The sequence below is a fragment of the Furipterus horrens genome, unplaced genomic scaffold (genome assembly GCF_987537825.1).
Source record: "Furipterus horrens unplaced genomic scaffold, mFurHor1.1.pri manual_scaffold_8, whole genome shotgun sequence".
Taxonomy (NCBI): Eukaryota; Metazoa; Chordata; class Mammalia; order Chiroptera; family Furipteridae; genus Furipterus; species Furipterus horrens.
The window spans coordinates 46,705,996-46,733,720 of NW_028327178.1; the positions used below are offsets into that span (position 1 = coordinate 46,705,996).

The window sequence follows — 27,725 nt, forward strand, 5'->3', positions numbered from 1 at the left end:
GACCATGGACATGAACTAAGGGGTGGAGGGGATTGCTGGAGGGTGGCAGGTACAGGGTAAAGGGGGACAAAGGGGAAAAAATTGGAACAACTGTAATAGCAGAATCAATAAAATATACTTAAAAAAAGAAACAGATAAACTTAACTTAGTTTTCTTTCTGAAACAAATTGCCTAAGACAAACCTGACTGTATTTAAGATATGTTGGCAAGGGAGCCAGATTACTTGGAGTATGTGACTATAATATTTAGAAAGAAAGACTCTCTCTCCAAATTCAGGGTACCACGTTAAGAAAGCTATGCTCTCATTCCCTAAGCACCATTCTTTTATGTAATTTTATATAAATCTATAGTAACAGAAATTAGACTCACAAAGTACTTTCTTTTTGAGGACGGGGGTTAAAACTTGCCATTTGGTCACAGACCAACAAGTGTTTTCAATTTTATACTATCCAAGAGGATCTGTTTATTGAAAGCTCATGATGGTTTCATCCTATTAGGTAGCCACAAAGATCATGAAGGGCCAGTAAGTGATACCTACCTCCATCCAAACTGCGTGACATGGTATAACGTTTGCTGGATGAGCGTTCAAAGTAAGGGGCTGGACGATCTATCAACGCACTGGCTCTTCTTGTTTGGGCTTGCGTTCTGCCACTATAACGGAACTTGGAACCCAAGGTAAGGAATTTCTTTGGAGGTGCTTCTGGTAACAACAATCTAAAGATATTAAAGAAAAAACACCAGAAGAGATATTAAGTCAAACATTAAGAATGTGAACTTCTACTCTGCTTTGAAAGGTCAAGTGCTCTGTGTACAAAAAGATTAATGCCAAACATGCAATTAAATAAATATGATTTTATAAGAAAAAAATAACTAACGCAGTACACATCAACTAGGAATGGTATAGAGAGGCTATGAGCAAAATAGCGGTTGGCTTGGACTAGTGAACCTTCACATCCCATGTGACTGGAAAGCCTATGCTTCTATAAACCCCAAGAGCAATTAGGTAGGGAATTGGAATGAAGAGCAGTGATAATTTGTTACTGTGTAGGCACAAATCTGATGACTCTTGTGAGTAGAGGCTATTGAGAAATTATTAACATCGTAATAAATGAATTGGACACCTGAAGTGGACATCCTATAAAAATAATAAAGAAAGAGGACATGGGGTAGATAGATATAGAAAAAATTAAGGAAAACCCCTCAAATTTAGTCAGAAGTTCTTTTAGGATTTCTTATTAAGTAATCTGGTGACAACAAACTTGAAGGAACAGAAAGGATACACTTCAATATTCTTCTTCCCAACAATCGTTTTCAGTAAAAGTGAATCCAGTCATTCTAATTTTTTCTTAGGAAAAAAGCAAAATGATCTCTACCTACCTGAAAAACGTGTGGTGTTCAACACATACTTTCCATAAACGCTTGGCAGCTCTATGGTTTGGCAGTTTAAACCCAATGGTACTTTCAAATTGTTCAAACTAAATTTAAAAAACATTGAAGAGTGGAATCAAGTTTAAAATCATAAATAACAGAAAAGTAAATAATTAAAAAAATCATAATGCCACCACGATTTTTTATTTACTAAATCAGTTGCTATATTCAGAATTCATGTTATAACATTTATTCATTAAAAAGAAAAAAACTCCTTATGTCTATCTTCTTAAAATGCTGCAGGTATAGACAACCACATTATGCATATAGTGAATATTTTATGTACCAGTATGGATTTTATGAAAACTAAATGCAGAAAAGGATATTGGCATTCCTTCCAGAAACCAATTTGTCCTGATCTCATTTTTAAGCCTGATTTTCATGGTTTCTCCATGATGTCATGACTTCAAATGGTAGATACAGAAATGAACCAAAGTTTTACAGTCCATTATGTTCTCAGAATGACATTTTCTCCTCATATCTGGTCTGGAAATATGCTTCTATCCTAGGTATTTGGGAACTTGGTATCACATATTCCTGACATTATTTATTCATTATAATACGGATTATCATGTTAAATGCTAACATCTCTTGATATTATATATAATATCAAAGATTGGGAGAACACATTTTCATATTTCTCAGTATGTATAACTCAGGTGACACTCTATCAGCCATTTGATTTTGCAAAGTGAAATATCTGATTTCCTGAGTAATTATTTTATTATTGCAAATGCTCATTTTTTAATTTTCTGAGGACAGTATGCCTCATGCCACCAGAGGGCAATCATCGTAAACAGTAAAGGCTTTCCAAAAGAGCACAAATCCACCTGATTACTGATTACTGATGCAATCAATAGCAAAAGTAATTTATGTGTCAGAGGAGACCAGGTCCTCTGCATGGCATGTAAGATATGCTTATGTTTGACCTTTATTTCTTGTTTGTTGAGAGGGACTGGGAAATACATCATAGATTGTTCTAACTACAGTTGCCTTTCCCAATCTCTTATTCACCCTGGATGTTCATGTGCGGTGGTGGTCATAAAAATCACCACTGTCCAATAGGTGTAACTTACAAGTATAATTGACAACTGATCTTAACTAAACCACCCCATTCATTCATCCTGCATCTAGTATGTATCACTTATTATGCAAAGGCCGCAGGTTTTAAAAACAGTCAACCTGCTGTGCAAGAAGCTGGGAAGATTATCTCAAGAATAATAGAGGCCCCAACCCTTTTAAAATGTTTATCTAGCTCTCTGTGCTTTATATTCATTGCTTGCAACCTCTTCAAAGCCTTCCTGCCACCAACAATGTCTCCTTACTCATTCCTCTCAGCCTACATGACTTTAAAAAAAGGAAACAACTTTCTCTGACCCTCTCCTGCCTGAGCCAGAACCTTCTCACTCCTCACTGCTAAATGTCGTGAATGAGAAGCCTCGGCCACTCCACTCCTTGCCTCACCGCAACCTGCCAGGTGCTCCTAACTCCTTCCTGAACTCTTAAATGTCACAACAGGATCTGTTAACTCTGGTGCACTTCTCTTAGTTCTTACCCGTGCCTCCTCTTAACATTTGGCACTTGGCACTACTGGTTAAACATGTCCCCTGAATCTCATCTCCTTGTCATCTGTAACTATTCTTGTTCCTTTTTTGTCTTTCTCTGGCCATTATTCTTAATCTCCATGTTCCTCTTCTGCCTAACCTCTCTTTCAAAGTGGTCTTACCCAGAGTTTTTGCTATAGGGTCTTTTTTTTCCCTTCTGTAACTTCTCTTGTTCTTTGGGTAATTTATTCCACATCTAAAGCCTTGAATAAAATGTATAGAGTTGATGACTCTGGTTCAAGTCCTGTATTTCTTACTATGTAAGAATCACCCCTTGAAAATCTGTCCCAAAGGAGTTTCAATCATTTTTTCTGAAATTCACCCTTTTCCCCTCTTGTCTAATAATGCTATCTCCATTGCCTTCTCTAGTGCAAACTGAAAACCTGATTATCCTGGACTCTCTCCTCTTTTTATCCTTGCCCCACCCTGTCTCTAAAACGTACGGTTCTGCCTCTGTCATCTGTCATGTCTCAAATTTGCACCTTGCAGTCTATTCCCAGAACCTCTGCTCCAGTTTAGGTCTTATCACATCACATTACTAAGTAGCTGAATTTCATTAAGAAATCCATCATTTTAGAGTATTCACCTAGTTATGTCACATCCTAATTTAAAAACTTCCATGGCTCACTCTTGTCTCTTGATGCATTTCTCCAATTTTCCCTGTTGGCCTCTCACAACTACGCTCTTCCCATGTCCATGGACTGTATGTCATCTGTACCTAAGAGTGTGAGTCTGTTTCTCTGCTAAACACAAAGTCTCTAAAGGACAGGAAAAAGGTCATATTTATCTCTTTATTTCCAATGTCCCATAAACTTCCTAGCAATAAATAAATGCTTGCTTAATAAATGTTTAATAAATCCAAATGAATATATATCTGTTTTAAGTTTAACATGCAATTTTTAGAAAATATTTTTTAAATTACTGCAATTTCAGATATTTACATGAAAAGCTTACAGATTATTTCAGTCTTCACAGATAAGTATGACTTTATATTAACACTAAACATGATGGCTTGCTTTGCAGTCTGATATTTTAATTGTACTTCCCACCAGTGGGTAGGTTGATTTTGAAGACAGAGATAATTCTATATTATGCCCGAAAATGTTTTGAGACATAAAGGAGCTGCAATCTTAGAGCTCTGTCTCCACTGTATTAGTCATACTGGAGATATTTATTAATTATCTGTTAAGCAGATAATAGCACATATTTGCTACCTATTATGTACAAACCACTAAGGAGGATACAAATATAAGTCAATCATAGATGCTGCTGCCCAAGGAATAAGGATTAGTTAACAGTTTTGACTCTTTCATTAGCCTGATTAAAAAAAAAGGCAGGAATATATTAGCCTTGGAACATTTACATAATTTATACCCTTTGTCCCTAATTCTAATATTTCTTATACCTTGATGCACATTATCTCCAAGCTATCCACTTTAGGATGCTATCAGAATGGTGGGGAATGGGGTGAGGGGGGACAGATGACAATAGAACAGGTAGGAAGAAATCTATCCTTTATTCATAAAGAGGTTTAATGACTAAGACTTTCTTTTAGACCACAGCTTGAAATATACAAAACATTATTCATGAATCTGGATTTTAATTTGAAATATGTGAAAACAACCCTTTCAATTAATGTATGCTGTGGGGAAAATTGAAATAAAATAATAATAAAAAAAAGAACATTTTATTTCTTCCTGTTTATTAGACAAACCTACAATAAATTCTCTTAGGCGTTTAGACTTAACACCATATCATGAGAAATTCTCTTAGGCGTTTAGACTTAACACCATATCATGAGATGTTGAGAACTTGTGAGCAGGTAATTTTAAATTTCTGTTTGCTATCAACTACCTTTTCCTCAATGTACATGCAAATTTGGGTCTACTTACCTCTCCAGGGCGGATCTTAATGTAAAAGTTGTTCCGTTTGTATGAAATTTTTAGAACCTTAGGCCAGGCAAATCTATTTATCCGCAGTCGGTCACGATATATCAACAGACCACTTGCACAAACTCCTAACATAATTTCTACTCCTTCAGAATCCTGGGTAATAGCAGCAAGGAATAAAGGATTAGTATGTCATTTATTTCTCATTTACTTCCACTTACATCTAGCTGGGTATGATATTTAAGCCTCTATGATAGAGCCTATTACCAACTACCTATAGCTCTAATTTAAGTAGGAAAAATACTGCAATCATTTTAGAAAGCATCACCACTAACTGTCTTTTAATGAAGATATTTATTAAAAGATAATGAAGAGATTTGTTAAAGTAAAATCTGCTCACCCAGGAGGTATCTTAGACTTACAACAGAAACACTGCACATAGAGAACACCACCCAGATGAAGGTATGTTAATAACAGAAATGACAGCTGCAGTTCTCAGTTATTGGGTGCCAAGCACTGCTCTAACCACGTTACGTATATTAACTCTTTTAATACTAAGATATTTGAGATAGTTGTTATTATTCCCATTTTACAGATGAGGGAACTGAGGTAAGGGGAGGTTATGTATCAATCCCAGTTGAATGTGGGTGGCCTGGTTCCAGAGGCAGCACTCTTGACTAATACGAATACTGAGAGGGGCCCTATTCTTTCTGAGGAGGATTTTAAAGTTTCTTCCCTTAAAAAGAGCTTCAATCTTTTCTTATTCCATTAGTGTCAGAATAAAATTTAAATATAAAAGTTTTTTTTCCTTTAAGTATGAGCTGTCTTTTCCCAACAGGCTCCCAACACACACACTGCCCAGTGGTGATCACATTTAACAATATAGTTCATATATAGATACATTTTACATGTGTGTACAGAAGTGGGATGCCCTGGCTGGTTTAGCTCAGTGGATTGAGCGTCGGCCTGCGAGCTAAGTGTCGCTGGTTCGATCTTCCAGTCAGGGTACATCAGAGAAGGAAAACTCTGACTCCAAAAAACCTCCGCTGCCTTGCGGCATACCTCTTCAGGGGAAGGGCTAAGGGAGTAAACCCTGACAGAAAATCCGGAGCCGGAGTCCCTAAGGCGGTTTGACGTTGTAGTCAACACCGGCAACTCCTGCGGCGCACCTGAAGCCAAGCTGTATTGACTCCGTCTTTCCCTTGGACCCTTCAGCTGCGAAGAGAGGGGGGGTCTGCTGCATGGGCAACAGCAGACCCTCCATATCACCCTGCCCAGGCTCTGTAGCTTCAGCGTCATCGCAAGATGTCGATTCAACACGGGAGGAGACAGATACCGTGTCACTCCCGAGTCGGACTGCACAGCCATTCTCGGCGGTGCAGATAGACTCTTAAGAAGCTACACCATCGTCTCTCGAGACGGACGGCTGCCGACGACGACAGAAGTGGGATCATGCTACATTTGCAATTTGCTTTGTTATTTGCACATTTTACATTCAGGTCATTTCCTAGAAATATGTGATGCCCAAAGGTCCTAGAGGTCAACAGAGATATTATGTAAAGTTTGGGAGACATACCATGTATAGTCCACACCCTCTAAATGTTGTATTCAGGTGAAATCAGGGTGAAATGAACATCCATGGGGGCCTCGAGTAGGGCAGAAACAAATGACAAAGGCAGGACTGTGTGGAAGTCACAGTTGTCATCCCATCCCACTGGTTTTTGGAAGCAGGGGTTACATAGGAGGCAAAGCTGAGCTCTTTTGTCACATTAATCAGCAGGGTTGTCCCCAGCTTTGAGTCACTCTGCAGCACCAGCAAAGAGCAGGGAGGAAAATGGCAGAATCCAAATAGGAGATTCTGACTCATCCATATTGTGGGCATTTACTTCTAAATCCTGTCAGTGCAAGGTACAAAATGAACATTCCCAGAATCAAAAACAAATACGTTGGTCCATCTCTGAGAAACAGGAGTTTATAATTGGTTTAAATTAAATTATTTTACATTTGAAACATTATCACTCCATCAGACATGAAATTACAGGAGTGGAAATACTTGACAGCAGCATATTACAACACAGTAAAATCTAAGGAGAACTCCAAGAGCTGAAACTGCCCACCACTCAATTTGACAGAGCAACTGAAAGAGCTATAACCTGAGGTTGACAAGTAGCTGGCATTACTGATCCCTCAGAACCAGCCAACCTGTTCACAGGACAGTTCAGAGTTGACCACCTCACACTGCAAGCAGAAATGCAGGCATGATGGAGGACTATTTGAGTAACTGCTCTTTGAGTCACTTTCTTTTTGATAAAGAACATAAAGTTTAGAAAATATGACTTTGAACAAAAGAGGGAAAGGACATTTAAAATATTCTTCATTATTTTATCTATTTTTAAATCACCCACGTGTCTTTCAATCACAAGAAAAGAGAATCCCTTTGTGGAGAAGATCAGGAAGGCTCCTTTGCCCCTTCCTCTTCTCCTTGCATCCTCCAACATGAACTTCTCTGTGGCCCTGTGCCATTCTGTTGTCTCTAGCATACCCCCAGTAAATGGTGCTGCAATGAACTACCACCGATATTCCCTCTCCTCAGGACTGTAGTGAGTTGAGAGCAGGTGCTTTGTTTAACCTCTGTAACCACAAGGTCAAGACAGTGCCTACCTAGCATGTATTAAACCATTACACATTGGCAAATGAAGAAAGAAAATACTGGGTAAGTAGGGTATTAAGTTGGATGACAATCTCCATTTCATCAACCACAAAGCAACAACAACAAAAAATGACACTTTTTTTCTCAAGTTTTCGGCCACAGTCCCTAGTATTGAGGTTAGTCTGATAAATCTTTTGTGTTGAAAGCTCTATCAGCAGCCTTTCTAGGGGACATGTGTGTTTCCCTACCAATAAACGCATTTAATGCTCCCTGTAGCAGACGTTAATGAAGGCCAACCTGGACACTCTCAGTCTATCATAATTAAACAAATGGGCACACTATTCTCTTAATTTAAAAATGACTGTTTAAACTTTGCCATCCTTCATTATCACTTGGTCCATTGGATATCCAATATGAATTTCGACCTACATTTTAGAATCTTGTATGAAATACATGACTCTCATAGAGCCTATTGAGACTGACATTAGATGACGAACAAGCAGAAACAGTCTTCTCAAGAGGGAAAGAAAGAAGCATTTAGAACAGGTTTTCCAAAACAAGGACCTTCTTCTAATATGGGTATTTATTCTTTATATAGAGCTGTGGAGTTCAAGATCTCAATTCAGAATTTCTAAATAGGTCCTAAAGCCCAGGGCCTTTTATACCCTGTTATGACCAGAAATTAGCTATAATTTAATTCAGAATATTTTCTTCTTAAAATGACAGAGTGTAGATGCATGAAAAAACGGAGTCCATACCTGAATCATTTGTTATACTTAATATTCAGTTGAAATTCCTATAATGGGTTGCATTTGCACTTCTGTAATTCTTTCTTTTTTAATTGGCATAATTTCAAATCATATTATTGCAGCTATCTATTTTAACTCAGTAGCTATAGCAATCTTAAGTGATTTCATTTTCACTGATGGGAACACTGATACATCCTGAGTTGTACTTCCCTAAAAGCATGCCCTAATCTTACACTTATTTATTTTTCCTGGGCAGTAAGTGAATCATCGCTTACTGAATTACAAGTATAATGTGATTCAAAAATAGCTTTTGATTCACTCAAACGTTCAGGCTACCTTTATTTCCTTCTTGTTTTTTTTATCTTTTAGACATCTAAGGAAGAACTGTAAGAGAAAATCTTATTAGCGTGTGTCCTTATTTTCCTTTTAAATTCTCAACCTGCCTTATACCTGGCATAAAATATAAAACACCTTTGTTCTCTGATTGCAAAATAAGTGAAAAAAATATAATAATAAACTGGCAAGTAAATAGAGTTACACCTGCTGTTCTAATTACACACGAATGTCAAAGAGCCTCGCAGAATACACCAGCCTATCCCTGGGACAAGCCCCAGCCAAGTCTCCAAGGTTATGCTAGTTAGTGCTCAGGCCTGCAGCCCTTGGAAGTGCTCATACTGTGTGATGTACAAAATGGTCCACAGATAGAACCAATCAGACCTACATTCACTTAATGGCTACCATTTTCTGGTCCAAATCCACTGTGAATTAGCTCTCCCCAAATACCATCCAGGGAGCAGCACCTCGTGTAGCATCAATAGAACCTACAGATCATAGATTCCCCTCCCTCAGGGCTGTTGAACTGTTTGCCTGAACAGAGCCAGCTGCATCTCTCTTCATTTCTTGACCCCGAACTTGACTGTGTAAGATACTCACTTGCCTAGAAGCCTGTTAACTGCATGTTCTTGTGAGTCCAAGACCATGAAATTGGTGATCACTCTGTGTATTAGAAGTAAAGGCACATTCCCATAATGGGAGCAATGTTATCTTGTCAGCCTGTATCAGAAGAAAAGGCCCCTGAACTGCAAACAGTAATCTTTTAACATTGCCAAAACGATAGAATCCATCCCTAAGATCCTAACAAATTTCTTATGTTTTGATGATATTAGTTTTCCTAAAAGCTTGCTTGTACTTCCACAATACTTCATTTATTTTAATCCTCAGCCAAGGATACGTTCACTGATTTTAGAGAGGGAAGAAAAAAAGGAGACAGGGGAGAAACATCAAAGGATGCTGGCTGCTTCCCATATGCACTGTGCCGAACCAGGGATCAAACCTGCAACCAAGGTATGTGGCCTGACTGGGAATCAAATCTACAACCTTTGGTGCACAGACAACACTGTCCAATCTACTGAGCCACCCAGCCAGGACCAAAGCATCTTATTCACAGCTGTTCAAATAACAGACTAATAGTCCATATACTCCTCTCACTACTGAAAAATACAGAGATTCTAGAAAAAGCATGACATGGAGTAAAATCTGCTCTATACATCCTTACAACCTTCACCCTTGGACAGTCTAATTCCAACTTTTTCTTCCCAAGACACCATAGTCAAGACACACTTTAACATTTCACCAATTATCAGTCAACCAGGCAATCTTTAGCTTGGGTGGTTAATTTTAGCTGACTTTCAGAACTAGCAATGTTATTTCAAAGTACTGGTTATTTGTCAGAACAACTCAACATGAGAGATGGAGTTAAACTTCACATGAATTTACTGAGTGCCTAAGTGCCAGAACAGGGCCATGAACACATAATAGATGTGACAGTTTGGTCTTGGGCAATCAGCCAAGTTTAGACACACAGACAAAAAGGAGTAAGACAGAGCAGACAAAATGAGCACTTTCAGGCAAAAGGCAGAAACAGGGGTTGGCAGGAGCAAAGAGTTTGTCAGCACCAAGTGGGAGATACAACTGAGACAAGGAAGGCAGGGTGAGCTCGGAGCATGTTACGTGAAGATGAATTTCCAAATGAATCAACAGGCAACCAGAGGTTCTTCCTACAGAGAACTTTCAGTTGCCTGTGACCACAAGTCATGCAGAGCCAACCAGAGAGCTAAATTTGCTTTATCATTGGTTAGGCCTTAAAAGGCAAACACAGACTGGAATCCTCAAAGTTTTGGTTTACACTCACTGAAGTAAAAATCAGCAGATTACAGCAATAAAACTAAATGAATTCAATAAAATTAAATGAAAAGTTTGCGATCTAAATAGTGCATACTGTCCTGACCGTTGTGGCTCAGTTGGTTGAGCATCGTTCTGCAAAGTGGAAGGCTGCTTGCTTGATTCCCTGTCAGGTCACATACCTGGGTTTCATGTTCGGACCCCAGTCGGGGCATGTGCAAGAGGCAATTAATTGATGTTTATCACTCACATCGATGTTTCTCTTCCTCTCTTTCTCCCTCTCATCCCCTTCTCTAAAAAAATGCATAAAACAATTTTTAAAACCCAAAACAATGCATACCTTGGCATGATGTAAATCTACCCCATACATGGACAGTTTTTTGGCATTTTCCAAAAAATGCATCTCGGCTTCTGCTGGAGTCATTCCTCTGACAAGAAAAAAAAGGTGTTACAATGCTGCTTTTCTTTTACCTGGTGAGGCTGTAATACTTCCTACTTAACTCCCTTGTTACCTAATAAGCAAGCCTCCACAGGAGCCTCAGCATATCTGGGCTCTGAGGGAAGAACAATAATAAGGTGGCTTTTAAAGAAAACTTTATGAATAGGCATTCTAAATAAGAACCTAACTGTCCCAGAACTGTACCTGGTGCAGAACCCTACTCTGGTCAAGTCCCATCAGTCCTGGGAAAAGTAGGCAGGCAAAGTGATGCTGACTCTTCAAGGCACAGCTTAAAGGGACTGTTCTCAAGGTTTCTGCCACTAACCTGTGACTCTTGTGTAGCTCGATCACTTTGTCTTCCAGTTCTTTGGTGTGATTTGGTGCAAAGCGGAACTCACTAATGTAATCATTCCCGCATTCATCTGGGTCATAGTCTCCAAGTTCTGACTGGACAGTGTAGGAGCCCAACAGGGCAAGGGTGACAAAGGAGCAGGGCAGCCTTCCAGACACGATGTCGTCTCGCAATTGTAAGCAGAGGTAGTACCTTCCAGGAGCCAGAAGGACAAAGCAAAAACCAGCATTGGGATACAGGAAAAGAAGGCCACTCAGGACATAGTGTTCAGTAAGTAATTTCTCCCTATTGAATAATCACTCGAGGACAAATTTTCTAGCATCTATATTTTGATCTAGATATAAGGAGAAAAATACGTGGCTACAATGTTCACAATAAAACAGGGTTTTATTAATAAAGCACAGAGTAAAAAAAAAAAACTTAAGACATACTCTTCTAACATTGTTTTAAAGTAACATTTAAAGTCAAATGACTAGTCCCCAGACACTCCCTGAAATATTTGGTTGGGGATATTATAATGTAAAAATGGTGCTTTTAAATATAATTATTAAGTCCCAACTAGACTTAAGGAAGTCTCAGTTTGATATCTACTAAAGGTCTTGCCATGTGACCAAGACAAATTTCCATTAACTCAACAGCTATGCCATCAACCTCTGCTCTCAATTTCCTGCATTCCTGATGAGATAGTCTCTTGATAATAATGATTTGTTTCAACTTCCAAATGATATAAAGAATAACTGAAAACTTACTACCATAACATCTCAGAATCTTGTCATTGTAAGTAAAGAGTTTTAAATTTGGGGACTATAAAACATTTTCCATATAATCTTGCCAAGATAAAGTTAAAATATTTCCATTAATAGCTAACATATCTTCTCTGTTACTCGGTTTTTAAGGTTTACTGATATAATACTCATTGTGGAAGATTCCAAGATAAGTATTGATATTAATAAGTTTCAATACCTTTAATGCCCAGCATATGGGTATAATAATAAAACATACATTGTACCTTTCATTTAAGAAATGAACTGTTAAACTGTTGAAGCTAAGGACTATTAAAAAGTCTTAAGATCCCCTCTAAATATAATTTTAAGCTAATGATATAAACAAACTAGGTGTAATTCAGATATATAAGTTTCTAATTACTTCATGGGCTCTGCAAACACTACACAAATAGACAGAAATCAACCATGCACTAAATTTCACATCCAGGTATGTATAGGCTCTATAATGACAAATTAGCCACAAGTAAATAGTTCCTCAATATTATTAAAAGTATTCTTAAATAAGAAATTATAAATTTTCTAGTTTAATGTAAACATAAAAAAATACTCTGGATCTACCTTTTACTCTTCTCCTAAAATGTCTGTTAAAATTCTTTTTAATCATTACAAGAGATAGAAGCTTTATGAGTAATTTCCCTTTTATGAAAAGCCCTCCCATGTTGCGAGATTTACACAGAAAACTCAGCACACAGTGCACAAGATTGCTCTTGCTGGCTATAACCGTACTGCCAAACACTGCGAGAGCCAGGGGTTGCCCAGTGGCATGCAGAAAAGCCGAGGACACATCACACCCAGGACAGTTGCATAAAGGGACACCTTCTCACACTCAAAGCTCAGTTACCATGCCAGAATATTTTTGTTGGATTCCTTATTTTATGTCTTTTGTGAAAATGATTCCTTTGCAAGTCATGCAAAGTAAATTCTTAAAGTGTACATGTGTTTATGTGTATCTGTATGCGTACCTGTGTGAGTGCATGCATGTGCGCGTGCTCATGTGTGTGTGTGTTTGAAAGAGCTGTCAAGTACCAGACTGGTTATATAAAAGGCATAAGCATCCAAAGATACTCTTAAGTTTTAAAGCGCAAGCACTAGGAATGGCTATACCATTTAAGGCTGAATCCCATCCAATTTGGCTGTGGTGGCTGGATGACAGTATCTCACTTCTGTGTGTCTTCCCACTGGGGTCAGGCAGATGGAAGTATCAGCTTAGCACCAAAAATTCAACTACAAACATACGATTTGGCAAATCTTCTAATCGGATGTTTGCTCTCTTTGAGTCACCTTTTGTTTACCATTTTAGCGTGAATGATTATAAGTTTACTAAATTTAAGCATGTTCTTCTCTGGAGAATTTAAGAGAAGCATAAATCTCCCAAGATGCCTGCCTTTTCAGAGCCAACTTTCAAATACCTGGTGATATCTTCAGATAGCTGGGAGGGGTCTGGTGGGTAAAACTTCACATTAAATGAAAATTGCCAAGCACCACCTGCAAAGATGAGAAAAAAAATTAGAATAAAACCTTAGAAAAATCCCTTTATACTTATGATAACTAGAGCTACCATAACTCCAAGTTCTAACACCCACGTAAATTTTGATTGTTCATGGAAAACAGGGAAGTCTCTATTAAATGAAATCCAGGTAAGTCTGAAACTTCACCTAGTTTCTAATCTTCTCACCCATCAAATCCTTTACTGGAACCTCTAACAAGGGAGAAAACTGACTAAACTTCCTCCCCTTTTCAGGGACAAAGGCATGCCTTTGGAAGAGGGCAAAAAAATGTGAGCAATATGGATAATCTTCAATCAGACAAGTCTGGAATTGACTAGACTACTGCTATGAAGTTCGGGATAGTTCACATACCAACATCACAGATATAATCCCACTTCTTTTGTTCTTTCTGCCTTGTTATTACAGGTGAAATCCTGTTATAATACAGGTCAAGGGACTGTTCAAGATATTTTTATTTTATGGGTAAGTTTTGTAGTGAATATTTAAGGGAGTTGCTCTATGAGCTGCTGAAAATTCTTTTTGTAAACAGGGAAATTTTTTATTAAAAAGATACTTGACTGTATTTGTTGTGTATTACCGATTTTCACACCTCCTTCTTAGTTCATGAACTGAATGGGTCCTCTTTACATGCTGCCATTCTTTATCCTGCAGCACCTAGTACGGCCTCTTCAGATGTCAGCTCCCAGGTGCCTACTCCTCTGTATTGTCCGCGTGTATACTTGAAATATCATTAAGGCTTACTAAACTCTCCATTTCATAATATTACCTCTAATTGTGTATGATGTGTCATTATAAACATGAAAAATCAACCTCTTCTTCTTTTCTACATTTCATCTGTATGTGGTCAACTCCTTTAACTTATTCATATTCATCTTGTCTTTTTATTCTGGCCTTTTAATGCAGTGATTTACTGAAGTCTGGGTGTTCCTTTGCTGGGATGCTGCATACATTTGTTCCCTCCAACCAATAACCATACTGAAAGTGCCACTGCATAGGTCCTGTCAGTATTCTGAATGTGCTGCTGAAAAATTTCCTCAGTCTCCCTATCTTCTGTACCGGAAGCCTTTTATCTATGCTGCACATAGTCCCGGTCCTCCTTTCACTCTGAGCTCATGGTTCAGCTCTTAAGTGTGAATACTCTCCTAAGACTTACAAACACTCCCTTCTGCCCATTAAGTAACTTCTGGAAAGTCCATTTATTTTCCTATGAGCCCTTCCCAAACAGTCAGAAAAAAGGGACAGTATTGTAAAGATTTCTTAGCTTTTTTCTTTGCACTATTCTTTTGTATATGTGACAAATACTTAGCTGCCTAGGTTATCTACATTAGTTTTATTTATTAATTCTAGTTTATTCCTGACACTACCATTCATATTACACTTAAAGTGTTGATGGTAGGGCACTATCATAAAATGTGCCTTATAAAGGACTTGAGTGGAAAAATTATGTGAAAAAATAACGAAGCAGAACTTCCCTAACTTCGGGAAGGAAACAGACTTACAGGTCCAGGAAGCACAGAGAGTTCCAAAACAACTGGACCCAGGGAGAACCACACCAAGACACATTAGAATCAAAATGTCAAAAATTAAGGCTAAAGAGAGAATCTTAAAAGTAGCAAGAGAGAAGAAGAGATTTACATACAAAGGCATCCCAATAAGACTGTCAGCTGATTTCTCAAAAGGAAGTCTTCAGGCAAGAAGGGACTGGCAAGAAATATTCAAAGTAATAAAAAGCAAAAACCTACAACCATGCTTACTCTATTCAGTGAAGCTGTCATTCAGAATAGAAGGGCAGAGAAAGTGCTTCCAGGACAAGGTAAAACTGAAGGAGTTCATCAGATCCAAACCACTGTGATATGGAATGTTAAAGGGACTTATTTAGGAGAAAGGATCAAAACTATGAACATTAAAATGAAAACTGTATCACAACAACCAACAACAGAAGCTAGGGTACCGAAACAAAGACAAACTAAGTAGGCAACGAGAGTGTGAAAAGAATGATAGGTATGGGGACCATTATGGGGGGGAGGTCAGCAGGCAGGGGGAAGGGGGGAAAGGGAGGGAGATGGTACAGGAATTAGGAAGTACAGTAGGAGAAAGTGGAGTAGATAGCAAGATGTTGAGAGGAACTATATGCACAACCAAATGGGCATGGACTAAGGTGGGGGGCAGACAACTGTAGGGAGGGATGTCACTGGGTGGAGGGGAACAAAGGGAAAAGAAATTGGGACAACTGTAACAGCATAATCAATAAAGCATATTTAAAAAAGAAAAAAAAATAAAGGACTTGACATAAGACTAGGTATAATTGGGTGGTTACTATTATTTTAAACCACTTAGAAACATTACTGAAACAATGACTATAAGAATTCTAATCCATAAAATACCTGTCAATCAAATATATTGCCAGTGATTATTTTCCCAGTTCTCAAAAGTCCTTCTGTTATTATAAATATAGTGCGATTTGGTTTTACTTTCCTAGTGACTGCTATTCACTTCCTGCTAAAATGGGTCCCTCCATACCTGCTACTGGTGAGGTTCATAAAAAAAGAGCTGGCTTCTGCCTTCCCTCACCCAAGCAAGTGGACTTAAAACTAATGAATTAGCTATGAGAAATGGATTTATTGTTTTATAATTTTTATCCATGTCAAAATATGCCTTGAATTCAATGTCTAGTTTAGCAAGGCAATTAAACAATTCCATAATAAATTCAAGGTAAATGTGAGAGTGGCAAGAAGCCTCAGAATTTGGGGGATGGGGCTCAGTGGAGCACACCCATTTTTCTGAGAGACCTAGTTTCTTAGTTATGCAAGTGGCTATGGCCGCTTCACAGCACCAAGGAGATGGGGTGGGGTAGGGGCTTTAACCACAGATTGGTGATGAAAAAGCATATAGGGCCTGCGCGAGATTCTACAAGTGGCTAGGACTGGTCACCACACTGATTGGGTCATAGGCCGTGATTAGGGTTTAAAAATAAGGTGGCAGCCAATAAGCGCAGAGCCATGTGGTCTGAAAGAAGGAAAGAGCCAGGCAGAATGAAAGGCAGCAGCCATTTGGAGTGCTGGGCCACATAGGCACCACATGAGTCCACCATGAGGTCTGGTGTGTAGGAAGAGAACCATGATGTAGCAGCTAGGCAGCTCTGTAGGAGAGCTGGTTCGCTATGGGACAGGGCCATGCGGCCTAGGCTAGTAAGGAAGCAGGCATGCTGCTGCTTTGATCGTGCCAGCTCCAGCTGACTTGGAAGCCACCAAGGACTCCACCTTGCAGACCTGGACTCTATGTGGACTCTTGTCACTCAGGCCATGCGGAGAGGACACTCTCAGAACTTGTGCCTTTCTGGGACTTCACCATGCTTTCCTGGACTGTTATATGGAGACTGATAGCATTGTAAGCCAGATCTTGAAGGAGAGAGCTGACAGACAAGGAATGGGGAACTTCCAGGCATGTTTTTGGCTTATTGCCTTTTGGGAAGCAAGGGAACTGCTGGGTCCCATGGGAGAACACAGACTTGAGCTGAAGTGCTTCCAGACTCCACCCCCAGGTTGGAATATTGTAAATAAAGACCTGTTTTCCTCAACACTAATTGTTGAATTGTTGAGTCTTACACCAAGGTGCCACGTGAGCAAACCCCCTTTTGCTTGATAACAGTTTTGGCAACCCAGATGGGACTAAGAGAACCTGTTGTCAGGTCCCAGCCATGCGGCCGAATGACGCCTGGAGCAGTGCTGCGGGGACTTCCCAGTTTCAGGAAACATCTCTGCACCCAAGCTCATGGTGTAAGAAAACCAGTTTTGGAAGGAAGAGAAACTTTAGTCTCTGTGAGCCAGATCTGCAGACATGTTGGGGATCGGACACTGAGTCACATGGGTGTGCTGCCACTTTGGGTGAATTACGTTGAGTGCTCTGCTATGGAGGATGAGTCACATGTGTGCACCGCCATTTGGATGATGGTGCCGCACATAAGGGTGCTGCCATCTTGTGGGTGGCATGTAAGGGTGCTGCCATCTTGGATGACAGTGCTGCACATGAGGGTGCCACCATCTTTGAAGATGCCATATGTGAGGGGGCTGCCATCTTTGAAGTGGGCAAGATGGTGGGCTAGGCATGCTCTTCAGGTGATGTGCTTTGTGAAATGGTATATATCTAGGCATTCAGATCACTGCATGAGAGGGTGTTTGCAAGGTCTAAGCTTCAGAAAGCTGCAGAATGTCCTTGCAAATAAAGGGATTTTTCGTGGGAAATCAACACCCATGGTAAAGGGAAAGCTAGACCTGCACTTCAGAAGGAGATTTGAAATTTCCCTTCTGGAAAAGGACAGTGAACCCCAACATAAGGTGACAATGTTTCTTTTGCTTTATGCCTGTACTTGTAAAGCTAGGGACTTTCAGCTGCCAGATACTGAGTTTGAGTATAGTCCTTCACAGAGTTGAAAGAACAAGGATGGAAAGAGTATTATGGTTAAATATGAATGGGTAAATATATAGGAAGGTTGTGCAAGTTTTTAAACTTGAGAAAAGGAAACGTCGGCTACTTGTGTTCTGATTTTATGGGAATGTAATATGCTTTGAATTTTACTGTTCTTAATTTTGCTCTATTCTATTCTGAAATTCTCTGTGTCTTTTTTTGGCTAGTGAGACCCGGGAAAGGTCATCTGTAAACTGGCTGGAGAGAATGCCTTTGACAATTCGACTCAAGGGGTCATTCAGGGCTGATGAGTATTCCAACTGGGCAAGTGAGCATGTCTCTGCCAAGAGACCAGGACTGAAAGGGCACACCAGCAGACCATACTGGTGAGAGAGTGCCTAGCTCTGTCTGTATTTCGAATTATTGCTCTGTCTATTCTCTACCAGGAAAACTGAGGTTTCCCAGGGAAAGTTAAAAACTTACCATGTGGGAAAGTGAACAAGAGAAAATGTAAGGCGTGGGGATGCAATTTCAGTGAATACTAGAAGGACAAGGATTTTCCTTCATGGTTTACATTTTTCTCCCTACCTGATCCTTCCAGAATCTGGCATTCTGAAGGAGTAAGTAATGACATAAAAGTTTCTTTGCATGTAACTAATAAGACCTATTGTTAATAGGGGCTTTGTCGACCAAGAGTTTGACAGGAATGTCATGCCTGAAGGAGGCATGCCTGGGCTCTGGTTGTTACCAGAAAGCCCTGAGGAACTGAAATTGACTTTTGAAGCTAATGATAGTGCACAAGGAAATGACCTGGTATCTTGGTTGGTTGTGTAGTTCATGGCAGTCTTTTTGGGGAAGGAACGAAGGTTGCTTTCCTAAAAGATGGCTAAGAGGAACCTTAAGGCATAATGGAAAACCTCAAGGACTTGAGGGAAGCAGGTTTGTGGTTCAGTTTCTGTACCCTGAAGAGCAGACTGAAGGGTCGATCTAAAGGTTCCTTATGAATTCCAGCAAAGCAGACTTAAAGATCATATGTGATCAATTGCTGCTCTTGTTGTGTTTATGAAGGTGAACAGGCTAAATTAAAACTGGACTATTGCAGTTCCTTTAATAATAATGAAGGTGATCTTAAGGAGAAAAACCTGATTTAAGGAAAATCACAATGCTCAGCAGTGGACTATAGACTAGTGCAGCTAACTGTCTTCAAAGTATATTTTCATTTGAAAGTTGAAACTGGGTTTGTGACATCATCAGAGATGCTCAATGTACAGGTAATAAGGATCGGTCCAACTGCCACTGTTAAGTGTCATACCAGTGAAGGCCTTGTACTGGATGTTTTCCCAAAAAGACAGTCTTGCAGACTCAGAGGCTGGTTTGTGGGTTGTGTGAATTAACATGTGTGTTCTTCCTTCTGTTTTCCTAGGGTGTAAGCCTATGTATGATCTCATTACCTGAGTGATTGGTTGTACAGTATTCCCTCACTTATTGCGGGTATTATGTTCTAGACTCGCCCTGCGATAGGTGAAAATCCACGAAGTAAGAACCTTACATTTATTTTAGTATTTATATATATTTTAAGGCTTTATAAACCCTCCCCACATACTTATAAACCGTTCCCAGTCCCTTATTAACCTTTTCCACACTTTTATAAACACTACTTATGTTCTTATACCCTGGCTGGTTTGGCTCAGTGGATTGAGCGTCGGCCTGCGAGCTAAGTGTCGCTGGTTCGATCTTCCAGTCAGGGCACATCAGAGAAGGAAAACTCTGACTCCAAAAAACCTCCGCTGCCTTGCGGCATACCTCTTCAGGGGAAAGGCTAAGGGAGTAAACCCCGACAGAAAATCTGGAGCCGGAGTCCCTAAGGCGGTTTGACGTTGTGGTCAACACCGGCAACTCCTGCGGCGCACCTGAAGCCAAGCTGTATTGACTCCGTCTTTCCCTTGGACCCTTCAGCTGCGAAGAGAGGGGGGGTCTGCTACATGGGCAACAGCAGACCCTCCATATCACCCTGCCCAGGCTCTGTAGCTTCAGCTTCACTGGAGAGGACACTCCAGCGTCATCACAAGATGTCGATTCAACACGGGAGGAGACAGATACCGTGTCACTCCCGAGTCGGACTGCACAGCCATTCTCGGCGGTGCAGATAGACTCTTAAGAAGCTACACCATCGTCTCTCGAGACGGACGGCTGCCGACGACTTATGTTCTTAAACATATTCTACACCCTTAAACCTACGTAACTTTAACAACATACGTATACAGTACCGCAAAATCCCACGATATAGGGAAAAATCTGCGATAAATAATTAAATATAATGTTTTTAAAAATCCTGCGATACAGTGAGGCCACGATAAGTGACCCGCGATATAGAGAGGGACGACTGTAATACAGGGCCAGAAGAAAAGGAAGGAGCCATGCGGTCTGAAAAAAAGAAAGGAGCCAGGCAGAACGAAAGGCGACAGCCATTTGTCATGCTGGGCCACGCAGTTTGAAAAGACTGCAGAGGCACCACACCAGCCCACCATGAGGTCTGGTGTGTAGGAAGAGAACCATGATGTAGCAATTAAGCAGCTAGTTCTGTAGGAGAGCTGGTTCGCTATGGGAGAGGGCCATGCGGCCTAGGCTAGTAAGGAAGCAGGCACGCTGCTGCTTTGATCGTGCCAGCTCCAGCTGACTTGGAAGCCACCAAGGACTCTGCTTTGCAGACCTGGACTCTATGTGGACTCTTGGCACTCAGGACATGTAGAGAGGACACTCTAAGGGCTGTGCCTTTCCAGGACTTCACCATGATCCAGTGCAACATGGCACACGCTTTCCTGGACTATTATATGGAGGCTCATGACATTGTACCCGAAATCCTGAAGGAGAGAGCTGACAGATATGGAATGGGGAAGTACTGGGCTTGGGTTTGGTTTATAGCCTGTTGGGGAGCAAGGGAAATGCCGGGTCTTGTGAGAGAACAGGGCTCTGAGCTGAAGTGCTCACAGCCACCACGCCCCTGCCCCCACCGCCAGGTTGCAATATTGTAAATAAAGACCTGTTTTTCTCAACACTAATTGCTGGGTCTTATACCCCCCTTTTGCTCGGTAACATAAACACTCTAAGTTGGTAATTAAAAAGTAACAAATGTGTAAGGAAAGATATTGCAACATAAAAACCCCCATTCCAGGAAAGTGGGTTTCAGACTATAGTGGGCCTCAGAAGCATCTGAGGAGCTTACGAAAAATGTCAATTTCTAGGCTCCACCCAGAAACTTTATTCCAGAGATCTTGTTTATTTAATAAACCCCATTGTGGTTTTAATACAGTTGGGTCTGGGGACCACACTTTGAAAATCACTAATTCTAAGGAATCCACTCTCCTAAGGGCATAACCGAAATAACTACCAGGTTTTATAGGACATTAGTTTGAAACAGTGGAAAAGTTTAAGATTACTAACATATATACTCCAATCAAGAAAAAATTCTAGTTAAATGACTTAATACAACTTGAAATTAATGACAGAGGCAGATCTATATCCCCTTAAAGAATCTGGCAGAAGCAGATCAACTGGGAGGATATGGTTATGCAAGGAACGGCTTATACCCTGTGTCTGCTGAGAGGATGACCCTGGTTAGTAACAGGAAATGGAACAGCTTGAATGCATTAAAATGACACTCCTATGATGCTGATATAGGATTTTAAATCACAAATTTATGATAAATAGAAAACAGTAAAACTGAAGAGTTAATCCTTATGAAAAAAATTAAATTTTAGTTTCTTTGCCTGCCAAATCTTAAAATGTCTAAATATACTGCATTTATAGCATAAAATTACTATATATTATTTACTTTATATCATGAAATTATTATATCATAATTATATCACAAAATCCAGTATATTTAAAAATTTTGAGATCAGGTATGAATAAAGGATACCCGGAATTAGAATTTTTTCATAAGAACTCTTCAATTTCAGAATTTCCTATTTCTCATAAATTTGTAACTTAAAAATCTTTACCAGCTTGATTGCCATTCTCCTGAAGATCTCATTCTAGAGACACACTGTGGACCTATAGCATAAAAAGAATGAAGATATCCTTTTATCACTTATATTTAGGAGGAGGAGGTGGTGAGACAATAATTATAATAGTCTAATAAAAACTTCTCTGTCTTGGGTGAATGTAAATTTTGCAGAAGAGGTCATTTTACTGTATTGAAACAATAAGGAATGTTTTTAAAAATGCCAATGTCACTCAGTTTTCTTCATGTTGCAGTTGCAAACATTGCCTGATCTGCATGATAAAAATATCCTTTAACTCTCATGTTTTGACTGTCCCTTTAGCTTTCCCCTTACAAAGAAGAGACAGGATAAATGAAAAGTTAAGGGAAAAAGTTCTAAAAACAAAATAAAATTGACTCTTTATACAGCCTTTCTTGTAACAGTATTAATACTTATTGTGAAACATTTAATATATTTTCAATATGCTTTATAATTATAAATCACCAAAGTACAAAACAGCATTTCATAAGTTAGATGAATACAGAGGACTTTAGACACACAAAAATGTTAGTAAGTATATTCAGTAATCTCCTTTTAAGAACTCCACAGAAAGAGCCTTAGAATACAGCCATTATCTTAATTTTTTTATTATGGCTCTCTGGAGCAAAAAGTGTTTTCACCAACTTATCCTAACTGTAGCTATCCCTGGTTTCAATCTCCACTCATTTCTGTCAAACTACTTATTATCAAGTTCTGGTTAGTGAATTCATCAAAGTTCTCAAAAATGTGGTAAAGATGTTATAGTTGTAATAAATAATCAGTAGACTCTCCAATATCTACAAGTACAGTAACTTTTTCATTTTTTTGTAATATTACCTAGTATTAAACCATTTCAAATTACTCACTACCAATTACTTATTAATAGTTGGCCTATTTTTAACATTTCAATACATTCAAAGGCACTAGAAATTTCTCTTACTAGTAAGCTGTTGATATTCTTATTAATGAACTGGTTTTAAATTTATTCAACTAAAATTAGCTGTTCAGGAAAATTAATCTAGATTGTATTGAAAAAATAAATTGCTTTTGAACATTAACTAGTTAGTTAAAATTATAAAGATCCATGTTAATGGTAAAAGCAAGGAGGTTAAAAAAAAGAAATAACAGGATAAAAAAATTTAAAAAGAAAGAATTCTTCTTTCTCAGCCCCAACGCTGCAGTGCCACTTCTGGAGGTATTTACTATTAATGTCTTTTGTGCACTTCCATAATTTTCCACACTGGGTTGGCCAAAAAGTCTGTTTAGTTTTTTCCATAAAATAAGACACATTTTTCCTTTTTACCAATAACTTTATTGATCCGGATATTTTGAATATGTCAGCTATCTCCCGCTATTGGCTTCTAGTGGGTAGAGGCCAGGGGTGCTGCTAAACATCTTCCAATGTATAAGACAACCCCACAGCAAAGAATTATTTGGCTGATATGAATAGTACCAGGAAATATCAAAAACCACTTGACACATTCAATTAGCCACAACACCTTCTCTATACACTGCAAAAATCTTTTTTGCATTTCAGTTGTGTTTTTACCTTTCTTAAAATAATAAAACATAATACGCCAAAATGTCGCTTATCTTCTTCCATCTTCAATATTAAAATGGCTGGACAAAAAGTCACCAATTTTGTTAAGTTTTTTTAAATGCAGGCTGATACGACAGCTCTCACAATACAATCTAACAAAATTGTTTTGAATGAAGTTAAAGACAACAAAGCACCACTAGAGTCATTGTACAGATAAAGACAAACTTTTTGGACAACCCAACATATATGTATAACTTTTTAAAAACAAATATGATTCATCTCACTAATGCCTCATTACTGAAAGCTAAGACATATTTATTCTACTTCATTCTATTTAATAGTGGCTTAGTATTTCAAGGCACGGTTATTCCATGAGTGATTTAATTATTTCTTCATAAATGGATATTTAAGTTGCTTCTAGTTTTCTACTATTACAAATGGTATTATAATGCACTTTTATACATGCCCATTTTCTTCTCTTAAAATTAAGGGTTAAAAGAGTACACACATTTTAAATTTTAATAACTACTGAAAAAATACCTTCTTCTAAAGGGTTGTACCATTTGTATTTCTACTAATTGTGTACATAATTGCCAGTGCAGGGTATTATTAAACTTTAAAAATCTCTGCTACTCTGAATAGGTGAAATATGCCTCATTTTAATTTGAATTTAACTGTTAGTAAGATTTAGCACCTGTCTAATACTTATTAGCTACTTGTATTTCAATTTTGTGAGTTGCTTGTGAAATTGTTTTATTTACTAGGTAATATGCATTTCTTAACTTGCCTTTAGGGACCAAGAAAAGAGGCTGTCACCAGACAGTAAATTTTAGTCTGACTTATTCCATTTCTAAACTATTGAATGACTATTACTTTTAGCTTGCCTTTTATACTTTTGTGGCAGCTGGGCTTAATATAACATTAATATTTAAGTTTGGAACTTTTAAATGATTAATTACCATTTGGAGCAGTGCTTGATTAAATCACATTTCACATCTGTATACAGACAAAAGAACAGGTCAAAAGTCCTTTTATTCCTGAGATGTGATCATTAAGAAAGGGATCTAAGCTAGACTAACCTGCCAAAGATAAAATTTGAGAGTTTATTCTGTTTTTCAAAACACTATATTCACATCAAACAACCCCACTCTCTGGAAATCTTCACATTTTCACATATAATAATCCAAAAGAACTTACTTCGAATCTGTTTTTTAATTTCCTTAGCAGGGTCCAACCAATTCTGAAAAGGAAATGATAGCTTGAATTTGAATCATAGAAGAGTAAAAATGAGTTAAGATTGACCAGGTAGGTAGAAACACACAATCAGCATGTTTGAGAGTGAGTGCGTGCTGGAAGGCCTGACAGCCTAGATCTTCCCCCCACATCTGGTACCCCTTTGCCAGGTCGTGAGTCCAGGCATTGGTCTAATGAAAAACTGTGGTGTCCACAATTCATTCTAACAAACCTGTCTTTTACAATTAATGCCTTCAGGGATTCAAGCTAGCAGAGAAACAGAGTAGATTAAAAAACAAACAAACAGAAAAAGGTGGATTCTATGTTCAAACAGGTTACTAGAATAAACTAAGGATACATGTAATTTGACGTAATGCTGTTCTAGACATTCAGTCCCACACAGTGACTTTTTTTTATTACAAATTCTCAGGAACCCACACAGAAAACTTTCCTGACAAACGAAGGCTTGTTTGAAATTTATGACTTTCTTCATCAGAACAGTCAGATGTTTACTAATGAAGTTAGACATTGTACAGAGAATTCAGCAGATATTAAATATAATACATTGCACAACACCAAAAATGTTATATCTATGAACAAAATTTCTGTGACTCAGCTTCCAGCACCAATACAATGGAAACAATTTCTCCTTCCTTATTTTTCAGGTAGTTGTAGGGTTTAATGAGGTAAAGCTCTGAAGAGACTGCATTATTCAAACTTAGGAGTCTGGAGTCTATGGAGGTATTAGATAAAACAATAAATATCTACTAACTATATGAGACAAGTGTCAGGTCAGCCAACAACTCATCTCATATTCTGATTTGGCAAGAACATGAAAATATAATAAGATGAATTAAGATAGGATAGCAGTCTTGAACATGTTTTCTATATAAAGTATTAATGTATTTGATTTTCACTGGCTCATAGCCATTGAAATATATCATCACTAAAAAGCCCCATATATACATTTTATTGAAACCATAAATAACTGAAGCATGGAGAATCACTGATTTACTGTTTCCATAATATTTGAGAGTAAAGGAAGTTGTTAATAACTTCCTTTATAAAGAAATAAGGTGATTAACAACATTTAGGGGCTCAAAGTAGTAAATGTGGGAGAATGAGCAGAGGTGGAGAAACTATTTACCAATGCAATTCAAGTTTGATTCCTGGCAATAAAGAGCAGCTCAAGACCTAATGTTTTGTACTGCTTTTAATTACTTACCTTCTGGTTTTCGGCATCTCGATATGTAAGCCCAAAGTAGTCTTTTTCTAGCAAGTTCAGATGTTCACATACTTTATCAAATAGCACTTGGCCTCTGGAGCGTTTCTGTGGAAAAGAAAACATTAAAAGAGGTCAACACATTAAACAAAGTTCTCTTAATTGCCGCAAACAAAAATAGGTAAAATTTAAAATATCGCTTACTGTAACTATCGAGTAGCTGATGACCAAATGTGATCACACTTTGCCATCTCCTTTTTAACTACAAAACACTGCCCTTACAAACATAAACAAAAAAATCACTAGTGTCACTGAGTAAGTAACCTGTGGATGACTATAAAAAGAAGTAGCTAAGAAATGATGTGATGCTTGGAAGCCTCAAATATCTTATGAAATATAAAAATCCTGACAGTAAACGAAAGTATTAAAGGATCAACAAAAGCCATGTTTCAACACGCCCAAATTCAATTCCCATATGATCAGATTCTGGGTCTGAGAAGAATAAACCCTGTTCCTTATCTTAGACTTCTCCTTAAAACTTTCTCTACCAATCTTTACTTAAAACTCTAGCTATGACTCATCTTCTAAAAGCCCATTAAACTAACTTTATCAGTTTCATTTTTAGTTTTTGTCACAATCTTGTTTTGTATTTACAGTATTTAACTTTCCCTTAATTGCCTTTAGAGAAAATCCTTCCTATTAAAAATAACAAAATGTTAATTAAGTTTAAAGATTTTTGTTATCATTTTTAATATAAGACATAAATATATGTGCTATATTTTTGGCTATTAAGCAGTCATTTAGAGGAAGGAAAAAGATAGTCATCTGGGGGGAAAATCCATTAGTTTAATTTACTGTAATACACAGTTATCATATTTTCATCTAATCTTTCAAAAGTCTTTCAACATGGCCTTCGATTCTAAAATGGATTAACTGGCAACAATTAAACTACCTTTTTTGTGTGTAGTACCACATTTCATATCTAATATATTAAGTATATCTGTGTTAAGATTTAATGTATAAACAATGAAAACTGATAAACAGTGTACATACATGCCAAAATAATAAGTATTCAGAAAACCTGTAAGTGGTGTGTATTACTACATAACTGTAATTATATTGGAAATTAATTACTTAGTCTCCTCAATCATGATTATTTAGGAAAGAGGATAAATACATGACAGGAAAGTAAAGTTTGAATTGTAGCTAACTATATAAACAATGATGTATTTTAAAAACATTTAATAATGTATGAAAATACGTTCGCAAAACTACCTAGTAACACGCTCAATGGATAGAAATAAATGGTGTGACAACAAAAATGCTGCTCAGTGGTTTACATCTTTATAGATAATAACACATTTCTGAATAATGCTCAACAATTTATAAAGTTTTCACAAAAATTGGCCCTTCTGGTGCTTCTTTTGGTCTTATCTCCAGTTACCAGATTAAGAACACAGGTTCAGAGAAGTGAGATGAGAGAGGCAGTTTTATGTAAAGGCCATGAGCTTTAGCAGGTAACTATGGGTCTGAATGTCCAGTATGCCCCTTGCAACTTCTCTGTTTTTCCTTCCGTGAAATGTGTATGATACTACTGACTTCTTTGGAATGACTGACATGAAAATAAAACAAAGTAGTCAAATTTGGTCCAGTAATGGCACATATCAAACATTCCACAAGCGTCAGCTGTTATAGTCCAAGTAACTGACACATGGCAGG

The 27,725-nt window shown here is 38.2% G+C and overlaps 1 protein-coding gene across 10 annotated transcripts in view; it reads right to left on the reverse strand.

The window, feature by feature from the left end:
- EPB41L3 (erythrocyte membrane protein band 4.1 like 3) overlaps positions 1-27,725 on the reverse strand; it is a 235,344-nt gene that overhangs the window by 34,133 nt on the left and 173,486 nt on the right. For all 10 annotated transcript variants that reach the window (XM_090285789.1, XM_090285790.1, XM_090285782.1 and 7 more), the window contains exons 4-11: positions 26,010-26,114; positions 24,749-24,791; positions 13,487-13,562; positions 11,266-11,484; positions 10,842-10,929; positions 4,925-5,077; positions 1,378-1,475; positions 539-714 (exon numbers count right to left, since the gene is read on the reverse strand). In XM_090285789.1, coding sequence (XP_090141915.1) covers positions 539-714; positions 1,378-1,475; positions 4,925-5,077; positions 10,842-10,929; positions 11,266-11,484; positions 13,487-13,562; positions 24,749-24,791; positions 26,010-26,114 — 958 coding nt within the window. The remainder of the gene's footprint in view (positions 1-538; positions 715-1,377; positions 1,476-4,924; positions 5,078-10,841; positions 10,930-11,265; positions 11,485-13,486; positions 13,563-24,748; positions 24,792-26,009; positions 26,115-27,725) is intronic.